The 24,869-nt window shown below is 39.6% G+C and overlaps 1 protein-coding gene across 1 annotated transcript in view; it reads right to left on the reverse strand.

The window, feature by feature from the left end:
- Window positions 1-24,582, reverse strand: part of flt1 (fms related receptor tyrosine kinase 1) — a 122,026-nt gene extending 97,444 nt beyond the window's left edge. Inside the window, exons 1-2 of the mRNA XM_007900604.2 lie at window positions 24,415-24,582; window positions 790-886 (exon numbers count right to left, since the gene is read on the reverse strand). Of these exons, the coding sequence (XP_007898795.2) occupies window positions 790-886; window positions 24,415-24,475 (158 nt within the window). The 5' untranslated portion in view covers window positions 24,476-24,582. The remainder of the gene's footprint in view (window positions 1-789; window positions 887-24,414) is intronic.
- Window positions 24,583-24,869: the final 287 nt, after the last annotated feature.

Here is a 24,869-nt window from a genome sequence, read left to right on the forward strand (position 1 = left end):
GTTCAAGGACTGAGCGTCAACAGCCCTTTGGGGTAGTGAGTTCCATACATTCACCACCCTTTGAGTGAAGAAGTTCTTCCTCAACTCAGTGCGAAACGGCTGGGCTCTGATTTTAAGGTTGTGACCCCAGTGTCACTCATTTGAGATCAGATAATTTAACACAGATCTGGATTAAATCTGGATAATTCCCAGTCTGCATCACTAAGATACTCTTTGGAAACAATTGCTTTTTTTGTTCAGCCATGTGTCTGGTACATGTGGAAACCCATCCCCATACTTAAGAGTATCCAAACCAGACAGAGTTCCACAGAGTATCTCATCTACCCATGGTAATTTCTTTGTGTCTAATAGAATGTATACTCCCTCCCTGGAGGAATATATCCAATTTACCTAAATCCTGAGAGTTTAAGGTTGGCAAGAGCCACTGCTTGGGGTCCCAGCTTGTGAGTACAGTACTCCTGGAGTTTAACCAGCTAAACCCAAACAAAACTGACTGAAGTCTTGCAGAATCCAAATCTCTATGATGAAGGAATTCTTCTGAAACTATCTACAATATACAGTCAATTCACTTTACAGTGTGTTCTGTGAAGCGCTTTGGGACGTCCTCCTGACGTGAAAAGCGCTATATCAAATGCAAGGATTATTATTATAATGTTTTATACACAACATAAATTCATTTTCTACACAAATCTCTTTTTCGTTCACCAGTTTGGGACAATCTTACGCAGAACTATTTTCAAAACATATTTCCTGGTGTCTTATCGGGTATAACTATTACTCCAAGCTTACCTGCAAGTCACCTGCAGTGTCTGGTTAACATTGATGATATGCTGCATAGCTCTAAGGCTGAGTTTAGGAGTGAGGAGGTTTGGTTTAGAAATCAATCCTGCAAAAAACATGAAAAATATTTTTTTTCCTTAGCAATTCTCAAATTAGTCAAATAAGATCTCATATCAAATGAAAAGGCACATATTACAGTAAAACTTGCACAAGTCTGATCAGTATAAATCGTATAATCACCTAATTCCACGTACATCTGCCCAAATACATTCAAGACTTTATATTCTATGCAAGTTTGACATAACTCATACTTTTCATAAGTCCTATTAAATGTATGGTCCCAAATGATACGACTTATGTAAGGTTTACTGTAATTACCTTTGCCATAGAATCTACCAACAAAACTTGAGTGCGGACCTGAAGCTGAGTAGATAAGGTTGTATTTTAAATAAGGTCACAGGGGTATTCTGTCCAGCTATATATAAATTATGTTTTGGCTTTTTATTTTTAAAGTATTTTGAACAATTATAGTAATAAGATATAGGAAAACAGTGCCAACAAATTATAAGGTAGGGGTTCTGCGGGAGTTGTACAAAGCAATGAATACTTTTAATTCACAATTGATTCAATCCAGGAAGCTTTATTATACTGTGTTTCCTTCAGGCCCAAATGTTCACAGAAAGCTACAATTCCAAATTCAATAGAACGTTACCCCCATATCCTTTTCAATTTTACAACTTTGTTCTGTCTAATAAACCAAGAGTCCAGTATTGTTTCATTATCAAAGTCGTTTCTTTCAAGGTCTGCATTCGTGCAAATTCATCTCCTTTGAACGCCCTGACCTTGCTCTGGGATGTTTGAGAAATAGCATTATTCTATTATACTGTGAGTTGATCTCATACTTCAGGTGTAAGTCTCAAATGCCTTAGCAAAAAAAAAAACAATTGCTCTTGTTTGAGGCTTTCTCTGTGTTTCAATGCTAAGTTATTAGCTGAACAACCCGAAATCCTACATTTGATAGCAAAAATATCTGTTAGCATGGTGAATAAATTCAGCTATCTCCTTTATAGATCTGATCTCAAGGGGATGCAGCAGAGAGAATTTTTTGCAAAGTCTTGGATCGAGCAGTGATGTGGATGAGTGCCAAACACGGGAAGCAGCTTCAGGGATGGAAGACTACACAGACTTGTCACTAGAAGCAAAGTCAGCTTCACAGTGGGCACATCTATTTGTCAATGCCCATCACATGAGGACCTGGATTAACCAACTGGTGCTGAGTAAGCCTGGTACATGGCATTGGACTTGGACATTAAGAACGTCAAGCTAGCTGGCACATTACAAGCTGTCCTAATACGATCCTCCCACCATGCTGAAGGCAGATAGCCATCAGATAGCTGATGAGGAAACTCTGGGACTTGGGGCGACAGCTGCTGGAAGGCACCACCTGGAGTCCCAGTTAATGAATATGCGTTGGAACATCCAGTGTTTGGAATCCATCTTGATTGGCTTGCAGCGAGGTAACCAGCTGCTTGCTTAAACTCTGCACTTCCAACTGGCGGAACCATCCCTCAACAGGAAGGGATGTGTGTCCAAGCTGTGGTCAGGATGATGGTGGCAACACTCTCAGGCTGGCTCATCTGTGGGATTTGGAAGTATAGACCAGGATATGGGGACAGGACCCCTCAGCTCCTGTTAACCCTGCAAGCCAAAACCGTAATAGATAGGGTGGTCCAAGCTGGACAAGCAGCAGGAAAGCTTGCCAGACAGTGCAAACTATGCAGTTTTAGCTGGTTGGACTCCAACAGTACCCCAATGCACACTCTCTGGGGTCCGTAAGCCTTGGTTCTTGCCAACCTGCACCTAACACTCTCCAGAATTAGATAGGCAGGATGCATTCCTCCAGAGAGAGACTGTATATTCATTCCAATAAATCTCTCTGGAATTTCAATATAAAGGTGGTATACATGGAACTCTCAGTTTGGTTTGAATACTTACTTATTTTATTTGATAAAAATATATTATCCTCTGAACAAATGGATATTTAACAATCCTGTTCTAAAAATAACCTGCATTTCTTCCTCAAAAATGAAAACGGGGGTTCTAATAATTAGTTATTACATTTCCAGTACAGAGAGACCCAGACTAGACTGCAACCTTATCTCACAGACATACTTGTCTATTCTCAGTGCCTTATTTTCATGGGTTCAGAGGGAGGTTGAGGGGGGGCAGGAAGGGGAAGCCTGCAGTCCTATTCCACACTGAAGTGCTTTGCTGGCCGACAATTCACAATACGTGTTGACAGAAAGAGAGAAGTCACAATATCTGCTGCAGTGTGAATTTTTGCTTTTTTAAAAAAAAGGAGGAAACAGTTATTTTACCTTTTAATTGAACTAAAATAATATATCAGTTCTGTCAGCAGGCATGAATGAGTGATGTCATATTGTTGTGTCAGCATTACTATGTTTTTCTAAAACTATTAACTATTGGAGTGATAGTCCTCCATAGACTGGCAATCCAAATACCTATTAGAATAAATACAAAACAACAATTTTACATTTATAAACAACAACAACAACAAGATTCCATTTATAAAGCGCCTTTCACGTCAGGAGGACGTCCCAAGGTGCTGCACAGTTGGGTCATGACCCGAGCAGGGGGGAAATGGTCAGGGTGAGGGGAGGGAAGGGAGGGAGCGAGGAGGGGGGAAATGGTCAGGGTAAGGGGAGGGAAGGGAGCGAGCGAGGAGGGGGAAGAGAGTCGAGAGGGGAGCTGAAGGCTCGGTCAAAGAGAATAAAGTGTCTTTCATGTTGTGAAGATAGCTCACACAGCTGATTAGGAGCCTGAGCTGGGGGATACTGGAAAAAGAACTTGCATTTTTATAGCAATTTATCAAATCGGGAAACAGTATCTCAAAATGCTTCACAAGTGATTATTGTCAAGCGTTGTAACTGTTTTTGTAGAGGAACACAGAAAGCCACCAAATAGCCATGTGTTGAATGATGAGTGCAAGAACAGCATCAGGGGATCTTTGACATCCAACTGAGCAGGTAGATGGGATCTCAGTTTTATATGATGAGATACGTCAAACAATGTTACACTAAAGTATCAACTTAGGCTATGAGCTCAAGTGAAGAACAAACTTACATATTTATAGCATGCTTTCATGTCAAAATATACATCTCAGATAATTGCTATCAAGTAAAGAGTAGGCAAATGTGTTTTTTGTAAGCATGAATTTAAGCTAGCAAGCTCACACTGTCAGTCATGAGATGAAGGCACAACTAATATGGAGTTCTGTTGACCAGGAAAAACTCTTCACAAATAGTATCTTCACATGTAACATCCTTCTGCTCAGACCAATGGGACCTAGATTCAAAGGGCAGATTCTCTAACAATACCAAGCCCTTACTGATATTGTACTTAAGGATCAGAATTGGCTTTGACCTCATCATGCCCCACTGTGGAACATGAACCCATAATTTTCTGACTCAAAGGTAAAAGTGTCACTGGCTGAGAGAAACTGATTCTTCTCGTGGATATTTTAGTCTGAATTTCAGGCCTGGGGGAGTGGAGGATGTTGATGATTATGTGATGGTGGTCAATAAAATTTACAGACTGGATAGACAAGAACATTGTATTCACTGGTGTTCTGTCATTTTTACAAGACTTGTCATGTGACTCTATAATTGGATCATGATACTGATCACCCCAACTTAGATTTACTTCTAAAATTAACAACATTGAGAATTAAAGCTCTCACTTTAAAACTGGCTGTTGTTCTTTCATTTTCACTCAGCAAGATAAGGTAACCAGCTTCCTGGCTTCTTCCAGTTTCTCGTGAAAACCAATAGTTTAGAAAATACTCTTTTATCCAATTTTCTCTTCTAGCTTGGAAAAACACCAAAGGCTCAAAAAGCTCTTATGGTCCTGACTATTGTCTTAACATTTAAGATCACCCACAGTTTTCAAAATTCTTAAATTCAGTCCTAATTTCTTTAAGCACTGTAAAAATCTGGCTGCCCAAGTTCAATTTGAATTGATAATAATCCTCACTCCAAGATGCTAACCTGCATGAAGAGCGCCATATAAATACATTTTTATTTATAAACTCTTACAAACTTCTGCATAATCTTTTATCAGAAGGTCTTAAGGCTGAGATCATGAGAAATTTCAGATCCCAAAGTTGCTTCCTTGGCACATCTCCATAGTTGCCAAAAATCACGTCCATGTTTACGTGCAGATCTCTCAAGATACCCACATAAACAGTGCCAAGATCCCATGGCACCATTTGAAAAGAGAAAAGAGCTTCTTGCATTGGCCTACCGAACAATTTCAGAGCTGTATGTCAGTCATCGCTGTGTGCAAATTGGCTTCCTCATTTGCCTACAAAATACAGTCACTACACTTTACAGTAATTCCAGTGAAGAGCTTTGAGACATTTTGATGATTCGATAAGGAGATTACTAATAGTGCATTAAGGCAGCATCAAAGAGTGACAATAATAATAATAAAGGTGAATAATGAATTGAAACAATTTTGTCCCTATATTAAAAAAGGGAAGGGATATGATTCAGGTCTTTCAAATGATGAGAAGTATATATAATGTTGACATGTGCAGTTTACAAAACTGAATTTGAGCAAAGCATCTAATTTCCAACTTTCCAGCAAGGCTTAAAAAAGACTATAAAAATATAGATTATAAGATGATTTGCTTAAGAGAACTGTTTCACTAGTGGAATCATTCTAAAACTATTTGAACAGCAAAATAAACAACTGAAAAGTGGATAATGCTTTGTGGTTGAAGGCAACAATGGGAGGTTCGATACAAGTCTGGTTCAGAAAGGAATGCAAGGTTAAAAAGATAATTATAGACAAAGTTGATGACGTGCGTTATGAAGCACTGCTCATCATGTCATGCTGGGACTATGGAAATGTCCATTGTTAATGTAACCAGTTAGATATGAATTAAGTAAACATGAAATTGATATCTTGCAGTTTCCATTCATTTGTTTTCTGTGGTAGGACTTTATTTTCCTGGAAGTTTTAACTTTTATCCATAAAAGATAAAGAAAGTCCATGATATAAAAATTATATATATTTGTGTCCATCTGAATACATTCAGTAGACCGTATGTGTTATATATCATAATTGATTTTAAGGTATAATTTTAAGATTGTTAGTTTTGAATCTGCATTCTTTTCTGTCAGCATATACTACAGTGTTGCATTGAATTTGAAGTGATTTACAATGTGTGGAATATTGTTAGCAGACAGACATGCACCTGTCTATCCAACATGTCTACAGGAATATGTTTGTACAAGGACCTGCAATTCTCGATAAGTTTCACTTCCTTTTTTTCCACCCTCCTGTGGTGAGAATGATTTTCCCCTACATTCCTATCCCTTCTTGCATTTGTACTGGAAACGTTCATTTCAGGGTGTGATAGAAAGTGTGATTTCCTCTCCCTCCCTCCTCCACCCCCTCTTCCCTCAGTTAGAGAAACAAAATCCAAATCCAGTTTGAACCAAGTTGAACACAATACATGAAGGAAGGCTGCCTGACACTTTAATCAATGATTGAGCTTTTAATCAGTGCTCAGATAGTCCACTAAGTAGAGCATTTTATGATAATTGGGGAATTCCATCTCAGGAAGTGCATTTTCGGGACTTAGTTTGCTCCATGAAGTACAATTCATCAATCTCCATGGTGGCACACTACAACTCACCAAGCCAGTCAGGAACCTAGGTGTCTTGTTCGATCCTCAACTGTCTTTTCTCCCCCACATTCAAGCCATGACCCGCTCTGCCTTCCCTCACCTCCGTAACATCGCCCGACTCCGCCACTACCTCACCCCTCAGGCCGCTGAAACTCTTGTTCATACCTGCATCACCTCAAGGCTCGACTATGCAAACGCTCTGCTTGTCGGCCTTCCCAACTCCTCCCTCCACAGGTTCCAGATAATCCAGAACTCTGCAGCCCGTGTCCTCTCCCGCACCAATCTCCATAACCCCATCTCCCCCACTCTCGCCCGACTCCACTGGCTCTCTATCCTTCAGAGGATCCAGTTCAAGATCCTGGTCCTCACATACAAAGCCCTCCATGGCCTCGCCCCACCCTACCTCTGTCACCTCCTAACTCCCTACCAACCCACCTATTCCCTCTGCTCAGCCGGCTCTGGCCTGCTCCACGTCCCCCAACCCACCTGCCTCACCATTGGCGGGAGAGCCTTCAGCCACTCTGCCCCCAACCTCTGGAATTCCATCCCCCAGTCACTCCGCCTCGCCCCCTCCTTAGCCTCCTTCAAGTCCCGCCTCAAGACTCTCCTCTTCGACCATGCCATCGGCCACCCCCCTTCCCCTCCCCTCCCTTCTCATTGACATTGTTCTGAACTACTGTGCTTCCTCACAGCTCTAATAGACTCCATCATACTTAGTAGCTCTTGTGTAAGAAAAGACAAACAAAAAATTGGCGATATATGACAGGAATAACAACACTACCAGATACTACGTGGCAGTGCAAGTATTGTACAATCTAATATACTGTAGCAAGGGCAAGCAATGTGCAAGTCATTGTGAGTGAGAGAAAACAATTTTTTTTGGTCAGCCTAATCTCTGACACATCACTATGCTTAAGAGTATCCAAACCAAATTGAGATTTCCGTGCATCCCACCTACACATGGAAATTCCAGAGATAGATTGTTGGAATGGAATGCGCACTCTCCCCCCCCCCCCACCCCCCCCGAGGGATGCATCCTGCTTACCTAATTCTAGGAAGTATTAGGCGCAGGTTGGCAAAAGCCAAGGTTTGGGGATCCTAGAGTGTGCATTGGGGAACTGCTGGAGGGTAACCAGCTAAAACCACATAGTTTGCCATTGATATTCTGAATGAGAGAAAACTAGTAGGAGTTCAATTTCCAGACATACTTCAACAGGACTCCAATTTTTTTGTTCACTGACAAGCTTCAAACAGGGACAAATTAACGCGGATTCAGAAACCCAGACATCAGGCTGTCCTTTAGAATATTTGCTCTTCTCAGTCGCTAAAGGTCAATTCTGATAAAGGAATTGACCTAAAATGCTAACCTATCTATATGCCTTGCAGCTGTTGATTGATCTATTATAGGAGCAAGTGTAGAAATGCCACCTGGGACTAGATTTACTCTATTAATGTAGCATTTAAGAGCATCCAGGATTTGGTAAATTTTTCAATTCTGTCTTAACTTTGAAGTTTTCTGTAGTTCTTAAAAGAACTTGAAATCCGTGTAAATTCTTTTCCTCTTCACTCTTGAAGGCACTGACTAATAATAATGATAATAGTTAAATCTGATATAAGATTACGTTTCAAAGCGATTCCCACAATATACTGTAAAGTGTCACTGTATTCTGTGGGCGAAATTCATACACAACTATTGATGCAGCTTCATTAATTACATGGCCATGAGTTAATATAAGATAATTATAAAGTATTAGACATTGCTGGTAAATTTTAAAGCACATCTCAACCTTTATTATACCAATTCCCTGGCACTATTATTTCTTAAAACTGATGTGTGCTGATTGCATAAATTAAGGTCAGAAATCTCAAAGGACATACCTTCTCTTTTATGTACAGTGAAGAAATTATGACTGGAAATTCACTTTGCTGGTTACTATCTCCTCTGAACAGGATGTTCGTGCTCTAATTACTTCCTCTGCTAAAGAGAGCCAAATAAATTGCTGCCCTCGGTTACATGGTCATGTATGAAAGAGTATTCATAAAGTCAAGCCTTACACCAAAATGTTACAATAATGTAAATGACTCTATCTATGCTTATAATTAGATTTAGATTAAATGAGAATCTCCAAAAATTAAGCCTCCAATTTTCAGCAGATTTCAAGGCCACATACAGCAATACAGTTTAATATGTTGATTAAACACCAGCAGCCTGTGATTTTTAATCAAAGTGTCCAAGGGTTTTAGTAGACATCTCCCAAGGGGAGTTAGACCCAACTATCACCAGTTCAGAGACAATGGACTGAATGTTCGCCCTCTGTGTGCCATAAACATTCTTTGAAATCTATGAAACTCGATCGCTAACAGTGAAAAACAATACCCCATTAAACAATTTTAGACTTTGCTCAGACTATCATTATTATCTTCAGCCATAACTTTTTTTTTAGTGAGTCTACTGAAGTTAGCTTTAATTACTTCCAGGATCTGTGTTACAATACATTATGTTCTGATCTGATATCACCTATATCATGCAACTTACAAATAAAAGGAATAATCCTTGCCTCACAAGTCACTTTAGAATGAAAATGATGGAGAGTACAGGGCTTTGGCTGATGTGATAAACGTGTGTTTTGCAGTAGTACAGTTGACCTATTTGCAATAATTGGTAGCTCCTTTAGAAACTGAAAGTTCAATTAGTGAACATTTGAGTTTAGAAAACTCTGTAAAATAATAGAAGCTGTTACAAATGCTTTCAAAAGGTTAAATTATTGTTGGTTGAGCATAATGTATTTTAATGGACCACTGGCTTTAAAAGAAAGTGCTTTTAAGCTAAAATACACTGCAGTCAAGCAAATAGAATATCTCTTCATAAGTAGGGCAGTTTTGAATCCACCTTTCAAATGCATTGGAATGAAATCTGAACACAGCATCAATCATAAAGACACATAGAAACTCAGCTGCTGGCTTAAGACAACAAAATCTTTTGACCTCAGGTGTTGGGATGTTTGATTTCTTTTTCTTGAAAAAGATTCACATTCATCATTCTGTGTAATTTCTGTACAAACTATCTTTGAAAGTTCTGGCTGATATTGTATATTTTATACAAACATGCACTTAACTGCTCACTCCTCTCCTCCCTGCCCTTTGTACAAACAAACCACCTGTCCTCCATCACTAGTAACACCGTCATTAATTGTAAATTCAATCCCACAATTTTTTTTGTTTTTTTTCCAATAAACATTAAACCTTGTTAACTAAATATATATCCACTGTGGCACAAAGTATTGCTTTAAAAAAATAATTTGCAAAGCACTTTGCTTTCTCTGAGGTTCAACCTCTCCACCCCCGCACACACATTAAGCCATTTAGCTCCATTCACATGGATCCAATATTCAGCTTGAAAACGAATGAATGTTGTTTTATTTCTGATACTATCTTTATACTGGGAGTTTGGTATTACTACACTGGGTAAATGACACTCAAATTACATCAGATTTAGTCATATGAAATGTGAAAAACAGGCACGCATAAAATATTTATAGGCCATTCAATCATTTTTCACATCTCTAAAATTTTATGAAATAATGCTTTCATTGGAGATACTAGTTTATTATGACAGATTGAGCCCCAGATTGAGAATGAATGCACCTTTAACACTGCAAGAATATACCACAGAAATAGTTGCCATTTGAGTTGGGGGTGCCATCAGAGTGTCACATAAAGAATTAGCACATCTAAAAAATAATTTAGATTATCAGCTACATAATTCAGAGATGTCCTGATACTGTGGAGTGGCCAATCAAAATCTGGAGTAAAACTAAAGTCACTCATCTTCCTTGTGGCTCAGTATGTCTATCCAGTGGCTCGCTGACCCGTGCAAACAGGGAAGTTTCCAGTTTGATCCCCAGGCTCACTTGGGGCAGCAGTGTAATGGAATTTCAGTTTAGATGTTCAATGTCCTGAAGTGGGGCTGAGCCTACAACTTTCTGATCCAGAGACAGAATTTTTTCCTGACTGAACCATGCTGACACCTCAAATACATTAGTTTAAAGTCGATTACATGTGCACTTCACTCCAACCCTGATCCGAAAACGGATTGCAGTACTGTGCGAAATTGGCTGCCGCATTTCACCCACAAGTATACAGTCAATTCACTTTACAGTATATTCTTTGAAGCACTTTGAGACATCTAGAAGATGTGAAAAGCGCCATATCAAATGCAAGGATTATTATTATTCCTGTAGAGGATACAGTTCAAGATTCCAGCATTCCCAGCACTGACTTCTGAGAAATACTCAAAAATTGAACCCTATACATTGTAGTCCCCCTGGCTCGGTCCCGGGATCCGTTACTGTAAAGCAGTCTGAGACGCCGTCCGGCATGGAGGGCGCTACATAAATCCAAGTTGTTGTTGTAGCTGCAGAGCTACAAAAGATAAAATAAGTATTTACTGCCATTAACTTAATATATTCAGTCTTGCCTGTTTGAAATCCTGACCATGTAATGGAAAATGTTTCATCCTCCCGGGTGGTCAATGGAAGATTTAATTTGTCTGGCGATAACTATTTAGCTGCTCTTTATAGAATCTCAGTAGCTGTTTGTCGCCATTTAAGTCCACCACCACACTAGCAGCATGAAAAAGCATTCCACATCAGCCTAAATTTCATCTTTAATAGCAATTCAGAAGTAAGAGGAAACAGCACACATTTAGGGCTCAATAAAGAAGCAATTGCACTTATACAACAACTTTCAAGTAATATATTGTCTCCAAAAGTTTTACAGAGATAAAGTGGAAACACAAGAACGGTGGGAAATAGGGAGTTGATAAAGGGGAGGTAGGTCGAAGAGGAGGGTCTTGAGATGGGTCTTGAAGGAGACAAGGGAGGGAGTGAGGCGGACAGATTGCGGGATGGAGTTTCAGAGGGTGGGAGCAAAGTGGCAGAAGGCCCACCCACCAATGGTAGGGCAAGCGAGGCGGGGGATCTGAAACAGGCTGGAGCCCGCTGAACAGAGGGAGCGAGCAGGATGGTAGGGGTTTAGGAGGTCGCAGAGGTAGGAGGGAGCAAGACCATGGAGGGCTTTGAATGTGAGGACCAGGATCTTAAACTGTATCCTCTGTGTGATGGAAGCCAGTGAAGTCAAGCAAGGATGGGGGTGATAGAGTCGTGGAGCCTGGTGCTGGAGAGAACACAGGCTGCAGAGTTCTGGGTGATCTGCAACCTATGGAGGGAGGAGTTGGGGAGGCTGACACGCAGTGACTTTGCATAGTCGAGCCTCGATGTTATGAAGGTGTGTATGAGGGTTTCGGCGCCCTGCGGTGTGAGACAGTGGCGGAGCCGGGCAATGTTGCGGAGTTGGGGGAAAGCAGAGCAGGTCATCGTATGGATGTGGGGTAGAAAGGATAGTTGAGGGTCAAACAAGATGCCAAGGTTCTGGACTGGCTTAGTGAGGTGGAGTGTGCAACCATGGATGGTGATGCTGTCAGCACCTGAGGTGTGGAGGTGCTGATGGAAGCCAATCAGGAGAGCCTTGGTCTTGTTGACATTCAACTGAAGAAAGTTAGCTCTCATCTGGGACTCATCTCAGCTGGCAGTTGAAATTACACGATTAAATTAATTTCATTTCTAAAATCCAGTAAGGGACAGAAAAAGCAAGTAATTCCAGAAGAGACAAATACAGATCTAGTCAGCCTAAAACATTTAAACCTTGGAAAACACCCAGTTCTGCTGTAGAACACATTATCAAAACAATTCTCTTTGTTAATTAATTCCACACGGTTTTGGATATCTTCCAATAGATCGTCTTCATTCAATCCGTGATCATTGGTATTGGAAACCGTTTATGTTATGGTATTTAAGGAAAATATTTGCCTTAAGATCATATAAGAAATATTTTACATTTACAATTGATGTTTCCACATCTTGGTTCTTTCATGCTATGTGACATGAATGTGGCTAACACCAGTCAGCTGGGGTTCAAAATCCATTGTGTGAATCTAATTTAATTTAAAGCCTCTCATTTCACATGTTTGTAATTTACAAGTCTAAAGTATCCTGTCCAAAAAATGTCATTAAATGATAGTATTGCTGTAAAGATAGCAGCCCCATGGGTAATGTTAAAGTCTTACTTGTAAATCAGAAATTCTTTAAATACAATAAATCCCTTTTTATGACAAATTATGTTCCCATCAAGATGTGAGATGTTAATACAAGGAATGAAATACTTTTAGACTTTGCTCACCCAGTGTCAGCCCCCAAGCTACATAGAGCATGGTCAATTGCAAAATAAAGTAGTCTGTCGTCTGACCCCACACAATACTGCAAAACCGGAACTGGAGACATCAATCCCATGATATCAGCATAAATTATTTCATTTCCCCAAAGAACAATCTGAGTGAGATTGCCAATTTAGTGACTTTCTTCCTGACATTTCATACTATAGACTGACACCCTCCAGGAAATTAGTTGACATTACCCAATTTGACTTTATTACAGTTTGCAGAAACCGTTATCCCATTTTATCCCATCTGGCCTAGATCCAAAATCAGGGTCCAGAGGTGAAAGGATAGTGCGCCCATCCATTGCACCACCCAGTGCCCCAGTAAAACGCCTTAACCTTTCAGCCCACATGAGTAAGTTCATTTGTCAGCAGCACCTTCCTGTTTTGAAGCTCAAGATTTGTGATGATGTATTTGCCTTCAAAAACACAGTCACTAAACTCCACAGTAAATGCTGTGAAATGCTTTGAGACATTTTAATGATGTGTTGCTCTATTTGACTAAATATCAAATGCCAAGGTTTATATAATTATTGTAAAAATTCATTTTAAATTGAAATTGACCTGGTCATATCTATCCTATAACCATGACAATTGTTGTGCCTTTAGCCTTTTATAGACAGGAAAACATTGGTTTCGAAGTATTAAAGTAGTCAATCACCCACAAACACAGTCACTGCATTTTACAAGACATCCTACGAAGTACTTTGGGATGTCCTTCCTACAAGAAAGATGCAATTAAGACAACAGGCCAAGGGGCCATAGGTTCAATGTTGCGAAGGGCACTTTTAGGACAGACACCAGGAAGTGCTTATGTTTTATTTTCGCAGAGGGGAAATCCACAGCTGGAATTAATTACCAGAAAGTGTGATTGAGGTCCAGGACTTGGGGCTCACTTAAGAACCAGTGAGCTTGAGATTGTAATGAAAAGATGGTAGGGATCAGTAATGACTGTATTTTTGAACAGTCATTCTAGGGATAATATCAATAAGATGTCTACACTGTAAAAAGTTCCTTGGTCCTTTGTTGGCCAAATGAAAAGTTATTAAAAGAAACCTGTATCTTTATTCCAGTAAAACACAATTTATTTGTGAAACAATGAATAGAAATAATCACAAAGATAAGTTAACGACATAAAAATGAAACTGTTCAACAAGTTCATCGGTGCGTTTGAGTGATGCAAAACTCTAATCTCTTCTGTATGAAGCAATTATTTTGTTTATTGAAGTTTATGGAATTCAGCCCAAATATGGAAAATAAAACAATGTCTCAGCAGTGGAATGTTGCTTACTATCCTGTTAGCTGTTTTGAATGGAACCTATGCACAATTTTTCAAGCCCAGATCAGCTCATACTCTGAAGTCACAATTTACTCTGATTGGGTTGAAAGGTTATTTTGGGGATTGTTACTTTCAAAATAAATCAAGCACTACAGATCGAATGCTTTGCTTAATCTAATAATTGCTCAGAAGTATTATATGTATATAATACTAAAGCATTGTCAACAAACCCAATCGTAATGTAATTAATGCTATGGCACAATAATCAACAATACAATAAGTGAATATTTGCCCACAAAATATACAATCAATTCACTTTACAGTATATTCTCAAAGATGTGACAAGGCACTATATTAAATGCAAGGATTATGATTATTATTATAAATGAATTCAATGCACCATCAAATTGATTGAGAAAATTTACAAGATCCATTGTTTTCTTAAAACTCAAATATGAGGACTGGTATAATCATTACTATACTTTTACTTGTGTGAGTCTGATATTCCATCCAGCCAGTCACAGCAGGATAGTACCATGACCTGGCCTGTTCTGTGACCCATACCAAAGCTTAAATTCTTGGCTTTGTGGCTCATTGCGTGCCTCCAGTCTGAATACTCTGAAATTGCTTTCAAGAGCAATGACATCTAATTTACCCCCACATCTAGAATGCACACAGTGTTGGACGTGTGTGAAAGCCAGCAACGGTAATGTGGACACCCAGTGAGGATGTTGTTGAGTTGCATTGCTTATTGACATGTTTTATTCTGCTTGCACAGCACATCCCTAAAAACATATGGTCATTAACTAATACTCTATTTGCTAAAGAGAACATTTTTATTAAAGCAAATAATGTAGTTAACATATTAAGATAATTTCACCAACATTTAAATACACATAGAAGTCTATTAATAAAACAAAGCTCAAAAGAATGCCAAATTTCCAAAATAATGTGAAGTGGTGCTTAACATGAAGGACTGTGAATCAGCCTGGTTCATCAGCAGTACTGTGAAGGGCAGAGCAATCACTGGGGTAGGGGAATCTCCCACTCAGCTCCTGGTAACCCTGCAAGCCAAAGCATTAATGGGTAGGGTGGTCCTAGCTGGATAAGCAGAGGGAAAGTTTGCCAGACAGCAATATCAATGGCAAGCTATGTGATTTTAGCTGGTTAGACTCTAGCAGTACCCCAACTCTGAGGTCCCCAAACCTTGGCTCTTGCAAATTTGTGCCTAATACTTTCAGGAATTAGGTAAGCAGCATGCCTCCCTTCGGGGGGAGAGTGTGCATTCCATTCCAATAATCTATCTCTGGAATTTCCACGTATAGGTGGGATGCATGTAATTCTTAATTTGGTTTTGATACTCTTAAGCATGGTGATGGGTTTCCGCAGGTGTCAGACACCCTGCTTACACCCACCCACCCCCATATCTCTGCTCCCCCCCCAAAAAAAGAGGAGTATTAATCTGCAGGAGATTCCTGAGTCCTTTATAACCTGGAGCTGTGAGACTTCAAGAGGTTGAGAGTCAATAACGAGCACTCCCAAGGCCAATTTCATCCAAGTGTTCACCTCTGAGACCCCAACTCCAGTAAATTGATCCTACAGATGAGAGAGAATATACCCAGAGGTGGTGATGGTGGAAGCAGGGATATTGGCAGTCAAGTAGGTCTTGTTGTGTATCTCTATGTCAGAATGCTGCTTGACTAATCTATTGGACAGCTCTTCCAAAATGGGCACTAGGCCCAGATGTTCCTGAGGAGGACTTTGCAGGGTTGACTGGGTTGCGAATGCCTGGATTGCTGCCAATTGATCCACCCAATATTATGTAGGGTCTGAATGTTCAGCTCTGCTGATTTTGGGTGACCCCACATTTCTAACGGGATCACTTTATAAAATCAGTGCAGATACAATGGACTGAATGACCTTTTTCTGTGCTGTAAGCTCTCTATGATTCTAACCAAGGCACCCATCTAACTCGGAGGCGAGAGTGCTAATAACTTTGATCCTTCACTTGCTTCTTGGCTGTTTGTAGGACGTTACTGTGCACATATTGGCTGATGCTTTTGCCTACAAAATACAATCTGTTCAAAGTACAGTACAAAATTAAGTACAATCAGTTCACTTTACAATATGTGACCTAGGAGTACTGAGTGCTCAAAGCAGAAAAGGGTACTGTTCCCTAATGGTGAAATGATTCATTTCGATGACCAAAAAAATTAAATATATTTAAAAAGCACAGGGTTAACTAAAGCACACAGCTCCAGACTATTGTTACATAGAGTGGTTAGAGCACTCGCCTCACAAGTTCCTGGGCAGGACAAAACATTGGGCAAGTTTCCTTGCTCTACACTCCTCTGTTCACCTAGCAGTAAGTATGAGTCCAGTTGTTAGTCATTTGGCGGACCACTTTTACAGGGGTAATAATGCCTTCCAAAAAAAAAGAATAAAATAATAATAATTTGGTCACTCAATCCATGACTGTTTGTGGGACACTGTTGTGTGCAATTGGCTGCCGCATTTCACCCACACAATATACAGTCAATTCAGTTTACAGTATATTCTGTGAAGCGCTTTGAGACGTCTTGAAGATATGATAAGGTACTATATCAAATACGAGGATTATTATTGTTATTATTATTAGATATGAAGAGCGCCATCAAACATTACCAGCGGTCAAAATTGCATTACCCCTGATCAATCGTTTCCTCCCCACACACTTCCAATGATATGTTCCCATATTGTCCAACTACTGCTTGATTAATCTATTGAACAAGTCTCCCAAAATGGACACCAGGCACAGATATTGCTAATGAGGACATACACTTCAGGTCTGATGGAGTTATATGGAATATGTTAAACATTTTCTATTCAAATAATCCAGGTGTAGCATGATGCAATATGACACTAGCAACCAATATATATTCAACGAGTGTGACTAAAGTCTACTGTTAAGTCTTTCCCTTGTGCCAAACAGGTAGCATCGGAAACCTGACAGTTCATTATCAATCCTCCACAAGGTAAAGAAGAATCCTCTTTTTGCAATGAACATCAGATACACATGTTTACATTGGAAAAGTAACATGTCACCTACGTGTACTTTAAATCTGCATCTGAGACAGGCTCATCCTATTCTTTCACATGAGTTTCTTTATTTTGGACTTTGTATTCTTAACCCCTGATAATTTTAGGAAAAAAACTGCCTGATGTGTATTAGGAGGACAGAAGGATGGGTATTCTGAAGGATGAGATAAAATGGGATGAAGGGCTATCTTCATCCAAACTTCTCGTGATTTAAAAGACCAAAGGATCTAAAGGACCATACGTAATTTCATTTAGGAAGTATTTTAAAAATGTAACGTGGCCTCCATTCTCAGATTGGTTTGGATAGTCTTAAGCATGGTCATGCATTTCTACATGTGTCAGACACTCCTCTGACCAAAAAGAAGTCTAACTCTTACTGACTAGTAAGAGTTTTTAAAAATCAAAATCAAGGGAAAATGCAACGATGAAGCATTTTATACCTTTCATGAATCAGAGAGCACCTTCAGTGCTGCTGGGTGACAGGGCATGGAGAAGGGAAATTGTTTAAATCCAATTACTAAAAAAAATTTATTTATTATTGTGGCTCAAAATATAAAACCTATTACATATGAAGAGAACCGTTTTCTTTGTGCACACTTCCACCCAGTAGTACAGAAATATCCATTACATGTGCAGCTTTCTGATCATCAGTACAAAGTTCTGTATATCAAAGATTTGCACATTCAGATCTGATTCAGTGCTATAAGCTTTAATTCGGAAAGTCCGCTATAAATCATTGTAACTAACTTCACTGTAGGATCAATATAAGTAAGCTACATAGGGATATATTCTCCCCCAAAATAAGTCAATGGGCAAAAATCCAAAATTAATTCAAATTAATATAAATCAGTACGCTGGTATAGCTAGTATGAAATAATTATCTTAGTAAAACTATCATTTTTTCTTTTCTAAATTAGAAGAATTTAAAATCATTCTCACCTCAGCGAATGGTTGTGGAAAGTAAGCATCTGTTGCAAGATGTGTAAAGTAATGCAAATTAATATTGACTCGGTTTTGAAGATGATGTTCTTTTGTGGACGGCAAACCTCAAGTACACACCATTCATGCATGAATACAACACCCCCATCCCCTAAGTGTTGTACATTACTGTAATAACAAATCAGTTTGGGCCAAGCTGCATAATTGGCTTTGGTAAAACACTGCTATTGTCAATATTTGCAATGGGGTTAAATTCTATCCCCTTTGACTTGACACTAACTTCTTTAAAGGGTCACTGCTTGAAAAGACATTGCAATTTATCAACTTGTCTGTCACCAGGTTACCATCGGGAGTCTACCCTGCAGTGACCTATACCCGACTGTGACTACTTTTTGTGATTCCAACATGGTTAAGCCTGGGAAACACACAGGAAAATGGAAGCCACATAAAGTAAGTTGCAATCCAGCCCCACCTTTTTTAAATAACCTCCGTGTTCTCATTAACCCTTCCCAACCTGGGAAAACCTGCATTCAAACATCCCAAACCAATCAAAATAAGTGTGTTCAAACATCCTGCAATGTTAGGGGAGGTTTCACTAAATGTGATGAGCAACCAGATGTTTCTGGAAATATTTTTGATGTTATTTACAAATAAGTAAACACAGACTGTTTTTAAAATGTTCCAATTGACTCTTTGCCTATTATAAGAAAATTCAAAGAGAAATCGCCGTATCAAATCATCTAAAGCCTTTTGTACAATGTAAAAAAAAACAGATTGCATAAGAGCAAGAATTCTCACACTTCCATTATCAGAACCACAGCATCAATATTTATTCTACTTAGAGCTAGTTTAGTTTAGAATTAATTCTTTGGCATGCATCATTTAGAAGAGATTAGCTTCCAAATCAGTTTTGCATGCATACTTTCCGTTGTATTTGTCTGTAGTCTTTTGTGTATCACTATATGGAAGAGTTTTCTTTCAGAACTACACAATCATCTACATTTTGATTTTTTTTAATAATTGGAGATATGTTCCGAATGCTTTTGAAAATCTGCAGCATATTTTATTGCCTAATATTTGTATTTATGCTAAATCGATTGACACATTTCTAGGAATGTTTATTCCACCGTAAAATCATAAATCTACATGAATTTAACATGTGTATGGCCTCTGTGTGTAAAAAAAAGTTTTTTCGTTAATCGATGTATTTTAACTCGCATTTAAAGTCATTTTATTTTAATGTAAGATAAATCAAATTCACTTTAACAACTCCTGGTGTGTATGGAGCCTCTGACCTTTAAAGATCTAAATAGCCATCAGCTTGCAATAAAGTTATCAATCATCCTGCATTGGATTTACACAGCAGTCCTTCTGCATACATTTCAAGCCTCATTAGACATTTTTTGTCAAGCAATGTCCCATACAATGTCAAATCTAAATCCTTCTTAATCATACAGGTGAAAGGCCATAAAGTTCTAGGGTTTAAAAAAAACACTGAACAGTGGCCAGGTTGACTCTTGAAAGGGTCTTAATCTAAAGATACACAGGTGTTTATTCTCTGGAGACTGTCTGAACAGGCAAAGTATTTGGATAAATTACTGTTAGCTGGCTCCCAGAGACCCCCGCCGTTATAAACTCTGAGCAATACAAGGAGTGAAACAAATCCTTCTGAACTGCAGTGGAGGTAGAAAGAATCGCCCTGTGGTCTGCAATCAGAAGTCAAAAGACCCTTTCACAGTGCTGTGCAATTTGCGATGCCTCAATCTCCAATTTGCATGCAACGTACATGAGTCCCAACAAAATATAACGAGGCAAAAAATGCAGTGCATAATTTATTACAGGCTTACTCCCCGACTAATATCTTAGCACAGTGTTCACCGCACAGCTGGAGCTGAAAGGAAGCGAAGCAAATCTCTGCTGTACAAAGATGCTGTGGTATGTCCGGCTTTAATTGGCTTTGCAGTGCATCAGTTCTGAATCAGTTGTTTGCCTTAATCCGTTTAGCCCGGGTCCACTTGGCCATTATTACCAACTGAACCGAGGACAAGTAAAAGTGGGTTTAATTGTTGTTGTGACTGTGTTAAGATCAACTCCTGATTAGTTTGCCACTATTCTGTTCTTGGGCTGCTGTTCACACCCCTCCTGCTGTGTGTGTGTGTGTGTGTGGTTGGGGGCGGTATGGGTTGCAAAAAGTTAGTTTTTTTGTTTTTAAAATAAGACTATTTTCTGCACAGTCAGAGTATAAAGTGCATTATTGACACTGCAGATTTTAAAGCTGGGCTATGGCTATGCAACGTGGGTCAACAGCTGTAAGGTTACAAACACCCAGAGAAAATTATACATCTACATGGAAATTATACAAATACATTTACAGATCAATATTTATTCTCGAATGTTATGAAAACCATTGTTGATGTATTTCCCAAATCGTTGCTTTTCATACAGATCAACGCTGTTTCCCCACTGATTCGAATTGATGCTCAACAATGTTCAAAGCTTCGTGACCCACTGGTAAAATCACTCGAAACGCTTGAGAGTCTCTGCATGAACCATCTCAAACTAGAAAAGATTTTAAATGATGATGCTGGTACCCATAATGAAGTGATGTGAGGAAAGCGTGTGTGTTGTTAGATTCTCCAATCCCACAATGGCATTTTATAGTTTTTTATTGATTTTTTTCCCCTTCTTTTGCAGTGCTGAACAGAATTAAATATTACATTCAACCCAACCCCGAAATAGGAAGGCAGTTTCCTTGTTTGAAATAAGAAATATTTTCTCAAATATGTACCACTTAACATCTGGCCTGACTCATTAATATATATAACAAAATGGTCTTTAAAATAGCAAAGGGGCGCTGTTGTTTTAAATAAATGACTTATTAGTGCAAGTTTCTGACCAAGATCACAAATAATATGATTTGTCCATGGCAAGGGTGGGGGGGATATATTTGATGAATATTAATTGAGGTATATGGTGGTAAAATATACTTTCCTTCAATGGTGAATATGCCCCTTGAACTGCTTGTGCCTTAAAGTTGGACTTCACAATCTCAAAACCAACACAAAAATGAATGAGAAAGAAATTTCTCCCCGTTCCCCAGTTTTAATGCTAATAGGAGACTTGAACCATTCTTTCATTCTACTTTGTGTCCTATCTCTTATCAGTTTCGTTTAATCCTTTTAATTCGGGTCCACTTGGTAACTACAATCCAAGAGAAAGTAAAATGCCTTTCATTGGCATTCTGATTATGCCCATCAGCTGTTACATTTGCTGTTCTAATCCTGGGCTAAATAAAATGCTTCTGGGCAGGCGTTGACCTCATTGACTCTCCTTTGTTTCACGTTCACTGATCAATCCAAAACTGTATGGTCTTATCCCCACTATTAACGAGATATCCTTATAGATTTATACACATTCCATTTGTGATATAAAAATACTCTACCATAGATTTTCAACAAATCAAACCATCAACTAAAAGGCCAATTCTACTAATCCATAACCAATCTGTATTGTAGCACTATATAATTTTTTATTTCGTTAAATTGAGAATTCCTAACTTGTCCTGTGGGTGAAGGCATTGCCCCCAACCCCCCACCTTGGTTTCTGAAAGTGATTAGCCAGGGTCCCCTCTTCTGATCCCAATCAAAAGTTTCCAGCTGGAAGGTTTATAGGATGGTTAGATGGCAAACATAATAATAATCCTTGCATTTGATATAGCACCTTATCACGTCTTTGAGACATTTCAAAGAGCTTCACAGAATATACTGTAAAGTGAATTGACTGTATATTTTGTGGATGAAAACACAGCAGCCACTGTGCACAGCAGTGTCCCACAAACAGTCATGGATTGAAGTGACCAATTTATTTTTCTTTGAAGGAATTATTACCCCCGGAAAAGCAATCCGCCAATCGAGCCCAGGTTTCTCGCTTGCGAGGTGAGTACTGTAACCACTGAGCTACAGGACTCCACTGAGAGAGAAAGGCTGATTAGCATTTGGGTGTGACACCTCCACCCCACACCCTAACAGCTCTGATATGAAAATTAGCATTTTGATGAGAGGGTGCCTCCCTTTCAACTCTCAAGTGTGCAGGTCCGAATCTGTGCTGGTCTCAGTCCGATGCTAAAACTACCTCCCCACCCACCCCCTTTCTGAAAGAGATGATCCAGGGTTCCCTCTTCTGATCGCCATTCCAAAGCTCCCAGGCAGCTTGGTTTTGATTCAACCTCCTCCCCTTCCAATCGGTAAGATTGACCTCCTCTGCATTAGCAGGTTTTATTTCCGATTTACAAACTACAACACTCAGGATTCTTTTTAATCAGAGTTGGGTGATTGGGCTGCGCTGGGTTACCAGCTATCAAAGATCCTGACAGTGTACATAAGAATTGCTAGACAAAAGAAGGTCCATCCAGTTCGCCTTCCAACACCCTGGTAATCGCATGCACATGTCATGTCCCAAACTATATATTGTATCCCATGATATTATTTCCTAAACAAAAAGCGTACTGCAGCTGAGAGATAGCTACCTGTTCCCCACGGCAGTGCGGGTGGAGGGGTTGTGATATGGCCCAGGAAACCTGGATATCTTCTCAAATGAGAAGTTTACATGATGCTTTAACCCACTGACTGACCCATTAGCTCAGCGAGAGATATGAGCCGAGCTCTGCTGCATGTAAACAGTCAGGGTCATTAATCACCCTGTTACATTACACTCATTAATTCCTTCAAATAAATAATAATAAATTGGTCACTTCAATCCACGACAGTTTGTGAGGACACTGCTGTGTGCAATTGGCTGCCGGGTTTCACCTACACAATATACAGTCAATTCACTTTACAGTATATTCTGTGAAGCGCTTTGAGACGTCTTGAAGACGTGATAAGGCGCAATATCAAATGCACCTATTATTATTTATTATTATTCTGTGAGATCTATGACTATACAAGGACCATAATCACAAACTGTACGACGTGAATAGGCATTCCAAACTAATTCGTGCTTGAAGGAAGTTAGCGATTTTGATTAACTTATCGAGTCTGTGTCACAAATGTAAGGTTATTAATTAATTGTTCTCTTACTTACTAATGCAACACAGACTAAAATAAACTAAGAGCCGTTCCATTAGCATTTGCATTCCATTGTTATAAGCACCATCAGATGCTGTAGCATCTTCCTCGCCTCTGGGGGAAAATTATATTTAGACTAATTTAGCCGTAATGTCTTGGTTTACTGCATATGAACATTAATCATAATGCGAAAGAGATGATGGAAGGCAGGGTGCCCAGATGGACCCACATGTGTTGAAAGCCTCTGGAAATCGCTGTTTGGTGAAATTCCCTGAAACAGTTATTAGCCTCCGGGGAAGATGCAGAGCCCTGGAGAAACCGCAAGCGAGCGAGTATACAGGAATCTGCCCTCCAGAAACCCAATCAGTCTCGGTGTCCTTCTCCCTCGCCAATGTGCGTATTGTTAAATCATTTCCCCCAAAAAATCACGCACGCGTCAACGTGGATAGCGTCGCACTTCGGCGAAAGCTGTCTTGCCTTCGAATACCTCGTCAATGTCACAATTGGTGTTGAATTTTTTTTTAAAAAAAGCACACTCAGTTTGGTGGAAAGCAAAGCAAAAGCAAAGCCTCATCTGCGCTCGGAATTCGGTCCAGCTTGGCACCAAGGAAAGCCACTCAGTCAGTCAGTCAGTCATAGTGAATTCCAAGAGCTCATTGGGGGGCATACTATACTGTGAAATGAATCTCCCCACACACACAGCCAGTGTTGACATCAAACAAAACATTACTCACTCGTCTTATTGTAACCAGCAGTCCCTTTAACTTCGCCTTCAGTCCCTTTAACTGTTAACCTTCCAATTTGTTCTTGCACATTTTGGTCATGAATGCGGTGACCACACACACATATATATATATGTATATATACATATGTATGTGTGTGTGTATATAATATACTCGGAAACGGTTTCACCAGAAATTCTCTGCAGATTTGAAGTTGGCGAAGGTTTGCAAAGTAGCGCAGAACATTCAGTTGAGGATCAGTCCGCCTCCATTACACAGCAATTCGCTTTAGCTGAGGGCTGATTCTTCAGTTCAACACACAATGCTTCAGCAATCAATACACCATAAAGCATTCATCTCCTTCTGAGTGAATCAACAGCTCTCATTAACATTTAGATGAAGCGAACGATCCCGAAGGATAAGACAATCAATTTACAGTGCACTGACGGTGAAAGAAACATCCTTTATATTTTTTTCTCTCTCTCTCTCTCTCCCTCTATCCCTCTCTTGTTCCCTTTCTCCCGATATTTCGGAAAACGTGAAAGAAAAGATATTACTTACGCGCTGTGACTGTATCTCCAATCTGCCAATAAAGTATAACTGCTACTAAAGCGCAAGACATCTCGATCGCAGGCGAGTGTCTGGTGCAGAACAAATGGAGGAGCAACTTTCTTCTTGGGATGCAGATGGGATTTTTCTTTTTTTTTTTTTGGCCCCCACCCCCCCCACCCCCCTCCCACCACCACCACCACCACCACCCAAAAAAAAAATTGTCGCCCTTATTGTCGGGGGGTGTCAGTGGAGAGACGCCCTGTGAAGTTTTGACGTCTTCCCAACTTACATGGCCACAACGAGCATTTTGCAGCTTTTAAACAGCACTCTCGGTTTTTAAGCGCTGGGGTTCCCCACATCCACTCTCGCAAAACGACTGGGGTTTAAAATCTCGGGTCATAAATAATGCATCCAACGCAGCTGTGGGGTGGGAGGGGGGGGGGGGGGTGTAAAAAAAAAAGTGT

Source organism: Callorhinchus milii, unplaced genomic scaffold (genome assembly GCF_018977255.1).
Source record: "Callorhinchus milii isolate IMCB2004 unplaced genomic scaffold, IMCB_Cmil_1.0 Scaffold4, whole genome shotgun sequence".
Classification (NCBI taxonomy): Eukaryota; Metazoa; Chordata; class Chondrichthyes; order Chimaeriformes; family Callorhinchidae; genus Callorhinchus; species Callorhinchus milii.